At 37.4% G+C, this 8952-nt stretch overlaps 1 protein-coding gene across 2 annotated transcripts in view; it reads right to left on the bottom strand.

The window, feature by feature from the left end:
- Window positions 1–4624: 4624 nt before the first annotated feature.
- The window catches only part of GTPBP1 (GTP binding protein 1), a 31830-nt gene continuing 27502 nt past the window's right edge, over window positions 4625–8952 (bottom strand). For both annotated transcript variants that reach the window (XM_039335470.1, XM_039335471.1), the window contains one exon: window positions 4625–8766. In XM_039335470.1, the coding sequence (XP_039191404.1) occupies window positions 8674–8766 (93 nt within the window). In that variant the 3' untranslated portion in view covers window positions 4625–8673. The remainder of the gene's footprint in view (window positions 8767–8952) is intronic.

Below are 8952 nucleotides of genomic sequence, written 5' to 3'. Positions count from 1 at the left end.
GGGAGAAACTTCTTGACAATGAGAACAATTAACCAGTGGAATAACCTGCCTCCAGAAGCGGTGAATGCTCCAACACTGGAAGTTTTTAAGAAGAGACTGGACAGCCATTTGTCTGAAATGGTACAGGGTTATGGTCTGAAATGGTTTAGGGTTTCCTGCCTGGGCAGGGGGTTGAACTAGATGACCTCCAAGGTCCCTTCCAACTTTATTATTATCATTATCAAAGGCAGTTGGGAAGCAGTGCCAGGAAGGCAAGCAACTTGGAATGGGCAATATATCTTTTTTGCTATGTTGCACAGAGACAGGGTATAAGTTGTGATTCTCTCTGATCAATCAATTCTTTCCTGGAAACAACAATCTTCTGAGTTCAGAGGAAGAAAGAGGCCTTTTGGATTTAGTATTTTATATTTAGTTGTTCTTAAAGCAAATTTTTATACATACTTTCATATTTATATCCCATCATTTATACTTCTCCAAACCTGATTTTTGGTTATCCTTTTAATGTTCAATTTTCTGGGGACTGAAGGCATATCTAAACAAGCTAAGCAATGCAGAAAAAATTTGCAGTGACATAAGGTTTGGTGTGAGGTAAGGATATAAACCTTTTGCCAGATTCTACTGTCCTGTTTAGGCACTTATTAGTGTCCTCCCCCCCCAAAGCCTCAACCTATTCATAGAAAGGTGCCTTTTACCCGTACCTATTCTGAGTGGCTCTGGGGGATACAGAAGGTGTGCTGGAAACTCCATGCAGCTGAAAATTTTAAAAAAGTGGTGTCGTAACTTTGGTCACCTTTATATCATCATATTGTGTGGAGGCAAGTAGAGGAATGTTTTCATGAAATCTGTCATAGATGAGGATTGTAGACTTAGGGCCATTCCTCTTCCTATGTAGCCAGGATTCTGGTGATTTTTTTGGTAATTTATCCACATAAGATTCAGATTGAATTCCATGGAAGCAACAATGCACAGATTGAAAAGCTATAGAGAGAAATGTTCATTAGGGAACTGTGATGTGTTTAAAAACTGGAAGCTGCAGTTTAGAGTTTTTCTATGGGGAAAACTGTTAATATAAATTAGAGTTATTTGTATAGGTTAAATATGCAGTATTTTATCTCTTAGAAAATAAGATAATATTGTCAGGCCTTCACACCGATCTAGAAGCGAATACAGCAGTTCCTAATAAGAGGGAGATTACTAATGCTGATGGTAAAATACACAGCATGTGTTCAGAGATGAAATATCTCTGAATACTGTATTCTTGAATATCCCACATATTTGACAACAGTCAGTATTACAATATGGCCTCCAAAGACGAAACTTGTTTCATGTTGAACTCTTGTCTTTTGATCTGCTTGCAGAGGACAGAGTACAAGCTGCTTATTGTAGTTCACAAAAAGTTAAAAGACTCCTGAGTCGATTTCAACTCCTGATGATAATATAGATATATCAGAAGCTGCTGTAATTTGGACTGTATATGTTTGAAAGGAATTAAATGCTTTTTTAAAGCTTGCATAACATATATATTAATCTCATAAGTGATTAAGACTAGCAGGAGCTTGAACTCCCAATGTTTCACAACCTTATATTTCTAAGCTATTTGAATTTTCAGCCGTTAATTTGAATAGTTCCTTGAGAGAGAGAGAGAGAGAGAGAGAAATGCAACTGTCTATAACTTGCTAAACTAGTCCCATGTATCAGCTGACTAAAATAGTAAAGAAAACTGCCATATTTCTGCAATTTATGTAGCAAAACATGAGGATTAGTCAGAGTCCTGAGGTGGTGGCAGTGAAAATTGTCCAAGGGGAAGAGATAATTTTTTAAATATTCCTTAAGGCATGAAAAAGCAGCCTCTCTTTGGTAGAAAACAAACACAGCAAAGAATAAAACAGCAAGCCAAAGAAACCCTAGCTATCTCCCTGTTATGCTAATTGTTGATCCCCGAAACAATTTTACAGGTGGAGAGATTTTAAAAATGGGGTTCTTTTTCTTTGCTCTAAAGTGTTACACTCAACTGCCACCCTTTTTAGGGAAAAACTTTGTTCTTAGTATCAGTATATACATATGCAAAGAACATTTTTGTTTTTGCTAAGTGGATCATCTTTGAATGAAATCTCTGCTGGATAGATAAAGCCTTCTGGATTGTTGCCTAAGTAATTCCTCTTTCCACCCTCAGTTGAGAAGGAAATAGCCATACATGGCAAAACAGCAAGGTGGGCTTCAAAATACCCAATTCTTCCTGCTTTAAAAAAAAATTGATCTAGGGGGAAGACATACAGCCTTGTCCAGTATTTCCAGTTTGGATCCATCCAGATGTGTTGGTCATCCTAGAGGTCTGTCAGTGTGGTCATTAATAATTGACTAGTTGGCCCCTAATTGACCCCTAATCAATCCATCAAATAGGTTGGGATTACCAGAACAGAGATCAGATTGAAAATAATTGATCTGGCATTTGAACACATTAGCCAATGTGAATATTGTCTCTAATTTTGACTGAAATGATTTTAATTATTATTTAAATGAAGCCACATAAACACTTAGGTAAGTAACCATGCTGACAACTGAAGTGAGAATGTAGATACCTGGTAGCAGGAGGGTATAGTGATCTACACCAAATATGCTTTTACATGTTGAATGTCCTGGGTTCAATCTTTGATATATCTGGTTAAAGTTAGGAAAAACCTTAGTTCTGCAAATGAATGATTGTTGCCAGCACTGTCCAGAGGAGCTGCAGCAGTTTTCTTGTAGCAGAAAAAAAACAAACATAGTTCTATCAGGTCAACTGGTTCCTTTTTTCCCTAAGGATAGATGACAGTGGACTAGGCTTGGCTTGGCCATTTCCCTGCTTTGGGGCTTTGTTTTAAAAGCATATTCTCAATTGTAAATATAAACATAGTAGTCAATGTGCACAATGTGCACAAGTTTACTGCTGCACTTTGGTAGCTACAATGCCAGAGTAGTATCCGTTACTCATTCCATGCACCTATTGAGAGAATAGGTGTGGGGCAGAGGACAAGGTTTCTTGCAATTAGAACTGGTTCATAATTATAACAGTATTATAGAAGAAATAGTATTACTTGGGTCTTGCCTCACTATTTTGGTTTTAAGATGAATGTGACTGCTGTGACATAGTCTGACATAGCATGTTAAATGCTTGAGAAATATTTGACTAACAAAGGTTTGTTAACATTATTGGACTCTATACACTTTGTTAACCAGCTGCAAAGAACAGACAGATGTAGCTAGTATTTGTGATGTTGGTGCAGTCCTCTGGTACTATTTGTCTTTCCTTGTGTGTACCTGTAAAAACAGGTGGGTTCTATCAGTCCATTCATTAACAATAATAATAATGAATTGCTAGCTGTTTATTCTTCCAGCATCTCGTTAGGTGCCTAGAATCAGGTAGCATCTTATTCTATCTTTCAGGCTCCAATAATAAGTCCTATGTTCTTTGACTGATAGTAATTTTTGAATTGATGGCTTCCCCTTCAACATTACAGTAAAGGCTGTTTCCAGCAGTCTTTTTAAAATTAGATACAGAGACAGCAGTTTTCATTGCCAGAAGAACTCTATTTAGAAAAATTTGTTTCAACTTCTAAATTCTTATGTTCCTTCAGGCAAATTATTGGCCTGCATTAGTCCACTACTTGGAATAAATTTTGAGATACAACCTATGTTCTTTGTATATATGTATATATATATATATATATATATATATATATATATATATATATATATATATATATATATATATATATATATGTTAATGTTACAATTAATCATATGTATATATTCCATTTGGAAACCCGCCCTTATTGACAAATGAGTCCCTAACACAAAGAATGACACCAGACCCACACTCACGAAAGCCACACAGCATGTCACCACCACACATCCACGCAAAAAGCAAACCCAAACCGATGATAAGGCACGACCACAAACCAGAAGCCAGACCACAACTGCATCATTAGCCACTTTACACCCCTCCAATCCATACATGAAGCAAACTGACACCCACCATGAAGATGAGGCACGACCATGAACGTGAAGCCAAACAACAGCAATGCAGCTCACCATCTCAAATCCCCCTGCAACTCAGACTAACCCAAGCACAAGAAAGCCCCCACCTAAACAGAACACACCCCCATCCAATCAGAGCACAGCCAACCCCCCAGCCAATCAGAGCACAGCCAAGCCCCTAACCAATCAGAACACACCTCCACCCAATCAGAACACAGCCAAGCTCCCACCCAATCAGTTCATACCCCCACTGGCAGTTAAAAGGAAGAAACAGCTACGATCACATAATGCTCTTAGAAGCACGAAGCCGAAAACACCAGCCTGAAGATGACAAATGGGTCTTTGGTTATTCGGGTTTTCTCCCACGTAAAATTGGAAGTGTCTTGGCAACGAATGGGACTTTGTTGAAACGTCGCCAAGACACTTCCAATTTTATGCGGGAGAAAATCCAAATAACCAAAGACATACATACATACATACATACAATTGTAACATTAACTTTTTTGCAATTGCCTCAAAATAGGGACTGGTTAAGGACAGGTTTTTTTGTTATGAAAGTGATTAATGGATGGTTCTGTCTAGAAGGAAACTGAAACTTCTGGAATAGTGCATTTTCAAGATATCTGATTAATCTACGATTTAATATGACACAATGAACAAACGGTGGTTTTGTGAAATAATGGAACAATATTGAGAAAGATAAATATTGTGAAGGTAAATAGCAGTTGTATTCTTGTGACATACAAAAGTTAAAAGGCTTAATTAAGGAGCACTTCCTAGTATTTTATGCCCACCTGATCTTATTGTCCTGTAGTCAAACTTCATGGCTTATCATCATGTCCAGGTGCCTCACTTGGAGGCTCTCCAATCTGGGGCCTGAGATTAAGTTTTATTTTAAGTTAATTTCTGGACACCATTTTGGTTCAACCAGTAAGTTTGGTTTAAGAGCTCCATATGGTAGGGATGATATAGCTACACATGTGCATTTATTAACCAAGCCTTTTAATTTAAACATGTTGTAAAATACAACCAGACTGAAAATCCAGTGGTACCAAATCAACAGTGATGTGGGGAACGATGCCCCCTTTCTGACCTGTGGACTACGGCTCCCAGAATTCCTGAGCCAGCATGGCTGGCTCAGGAATTCTGGGAGTTGAAGTGCACAGGTTATAAAGGGACCATTGTTTCCCACTCCTGCCTTACAAGTATTACACTTTTATGGTGCCAGTGCCTTCACCTGTCATTTGCATGCAACTGCTCTCACTACTTGCACACCTAACCTTTTTCACATAGCCACAGACCACTCATAGGAGTCATACATTTGAAGATACTAAAGTACAGATGGCTAATTAAGACTGCTGACTGGGAAGCATTATAGTAACTATAACAATACATATGCAAAGGTTACCATCAGAAATGCTTTCATACAGGATGTTTTTCAAGTGGATAAAGAAGTGAAATATGAAAAATATGACTTCTCCAGACTTATTTTTGTCCTTAGGAAGGTACCCCACAGATTAATGGTTGTATTAATAAGTCCTACTCCTAAGAAATCTATTTGTATTGAGGGTCGGGAGGAGTGTATCTATGTCTATAGGTTACAAATGTTACACAGTCTGCTATTTTTGTTGTAATTTATACCTATGCAAGATAAATCAATAAATGATTTTTCTTACATGTGGCGAAACTAGTCATTAGTGAATAAGGGAGTTTTTGTGTGTCAGGGAGGAGTAAAGTAGAAGTACAGTAGAATAAAAATTCTGATCAAAGAATAATGGCACTAAAGGTTTCTGTCAAACAGACCACAGACCATATGCATACAGATATCCCCCTCTCATACATCAATACAATTCTCCTATGATAGAAGGGACCGGAGAAAGGCCAATCTGCTGAAAAGGTTACATAATTAAAAAAGCAATTTATACTGCTGTTTAAACTACTGTAGTTTAATTTTAAGAAAACATTTGATGTCAAGGATTAACTAAAATCAGGATTGCAACTTTTCCAATCTGAGGTTTTTGAAATAGCAATAGCTTTGAACTTATTTTTTAATTGTGCACATTTCTTATGAACAGCTGTTATGAATAGCCCTTGGAATACTTCATACAGTTCTGGTCATTGCATTTCTTTTGTAGAGCTAGGAAGGATGTGAATAGGATACCCAAAATAATTAAGCTGTCTTTTAGCTTGAAAAGACTACAAACTATTTTTCATTTAAAAATTGATAAATGCATATAAAAGCTATGTAAAAAATTTCCTAAAATACCAGAACTTGGCAATCATGCATCAGTGTGAAACTCAGGGAGATGCAAGATAGTTCTTTATAAAGCACATAGAATTTGCTTCTATAGATGAATGTGATTCGTGATACTGGTTTAGATCTTTTTTTAAAAAGCTAGTCAAATCTGTAGAGGACTAGCTTATCAATAGCTACTGGTTTCAGTGAAAGTATAATACCTTCAGAATGAAAGGCAGCATTTGCTAAATACCAGTCATAAAACCTGACTTTGCTCATGCTTTTGAACTCCCCCTTCAGTCACAATATAGAAAAAGGCATATTTGATTCAGCAGGAGTTTTCTTATGGCACAAGTTTCTTTTGTCAATTTGATTTTCTACAAGGTTCTGGAAGTATTTAATAATCTCCAGCTCAGGAGAACAACCAGCTAGCTTTCAAGACTTTTCAGAGAAGAAACTTCAGCCATACAAAACCTATTTACAAATTACATCTAACCTGATTTACATTTTATGAACCAGGATTAGTGAAGTAGTACCTCATTTCCTTTAAAATGGAGAGAACAAGATTTTCTTTTTTTTACCAAATTGTTCTTTTTAATGTTGACACCATGCCAGCCTCAGTAGTCCTTATGTGCGGCTCAAAAAGGAGAACACAGCACTGTGACTTTCTTAATGCTTGCCAGCATTGTACAATCATCTTTCTGAACAAAGAAATGAAGTAAAGAAGACACCAGACTAAAGCCTCTGCTTCCCTTGATATTGGAAGGTAAAGGAGACAGATATAATACAGGGTAAAAAGCAATAGCACAGGTTGCTACTTTGCATTAATCATCCTCATACTGATTTGTCCTTACAGGGTGCTCTTAATGCTGTAGGTGCTGAGCATCATGTTCAAAAAGCAAGACAGGTATAGCAACTTTCCTTAATCTGGCGTCTTCAAGATAGATTGGTCTGCAATTTCCATGAATCCCATACAGCATATTTATTAATCATGCTTGCTGGAGAATTGTAATTCAACAGATGTACAGCGCATCAAATTTAGGAAGATGGCATAAGTAGTCCTACCTGCTCTTTAATGTTTATAACTTAAAAAAGACTGGTCATTCCAAAAATGGTTAGGATGGAATAAATCTAAGAAACACTACATTGTAGGGAAAAATGCTATTCAAAGTTACAAACCAGTTAACTACAAACCACAATTTTTTTCATGCTTTCTCCTTTTTAAAAACATGATGCAGTTAAAATAAGTCAGTTCAAGAATGCGTGCTTTGAAGAGACACGCTACTAAAGTTATAAAATCACAACTATGACTTTAAATTTTAATGATGGATTCAAGATACCTCAGCCCATCTTTATGAAATCTCTGTAACTGCCACAGGAAAAATATGGAGATACTGAAACAAGTTTCTAAGTTGATTTCTAAAGCATTAAATTAATTAAACAGGCAGTTATTTCTGCAATATGAAGGGAGCTGAATATGCAGAGGCCGTCAATAGCATCTATTCCTGGTAGGTAGGAAATGTGGCCTTCAAATTGGTTTGGAAGCCATGAAAATAAATGGGCAAATAACCAGAAACAACCTTGCACTCTTGCTCTCTTGTTCCTAATGTGCCCACATAGCTGGGTGCAAAACTAGATATAGCATGCAGCTGGTAATAAAGAAGCCTCTACAGTTTGCTCTGTAGGAAAAAAGATAAATTCTGAACATAATATACAAAATATGAAATTCTCTTCAGCCTCCAAATCTCACTTTCAAAATTCTCCTTTTCTTTCAGAAGGATGAAGTGCATGCAAACAAGCTTACAAATACACACTTCTAGGATTTCACTGAAATCTAAGATTTGGGATGAGGCTGGTTTGGGAGGTTTCCTTTGTGACAGTTACCAACTATGGTCATGGTGAAATTACAACGAGACCTAGTATCTGTTTCAAACCATTGGAAACATGGGAAGAACTGCTATCTCCTCCCAGCCAAATATCACATATTCATACTCTTAAAGACTTGGGATTTCAGAAATTCCCAACTGCAAAAGAGTAAGTTAGCTAACCTAATGATGAACATGAGAATGGAGAAGACACAGGTACTTTCTTTTCTATACCTGTATTCTCTTGAATGCACATGCTCACAAGCACACTCACATACAAACCACCATAATAAAAACATGAAAATCATGACTAACAGCTTGAGGTGTACAAAATGTTTTAGGAAAAGGGAGAAGGTGGCTGCAGGTCAGTCCCACTGTTTTTTGTCACCTTCATTAGCTTCAATGGAAAACCCACATTCCCTGGAACTTCCTCCCCTCCCCCCAATCTTCCACAGTAGAAGATCAGCTGCAAACGATTTTGGTTAAGCTGCTCCGGGTTTCTGAATTGAAGAAATGGAGGGGGAGATGTGAGTTTCTCAATTACTGAAAAGATGTTCAGCAGCCACCAGCTGGAGTCACAATAACTGCTTGAGATTTCACTTTATGACGCTGGCCACCACGCCTCCGGCCACCACCTCCAACCTTCGCCTGGGGAAAGGGGGAGGGGAGAAAAAAAGAGGCCAAGTTAGAATGACAAGAGATTTTGAATGACCAAAGAAATTGAAAATAAATGCACAAATACAAGTCATAGTGTTAGGTATTGGATATGTATAAGCCCCATAAAAAACATCTTCCATATAAGCCTTCCCAGTCCTATTTAGAAGAGGACATCTC

Source organism: Crotalus tigris, unplaced genomic scaffold (assembly GCF_016545835.1).
Source record: "Crotalus tigris isolate CLP2741 ecotype Arizona unplaced genomic scaffold, ASM1654583v1 scf7180000017644.4837335, whole genome shotgun sequence".
In the NCBI taxonomy this organism is placed as follows: Eukaryota; Metazoa; Chordata; class Lepidosauria; order Squamata; family Viperidae; genus Crotalus; species Crotalus tigris.
Note: the sequence above shows the minus strand (reverse complement) of the source record. Positions and strands in the feature narration are given on the sequence as shown.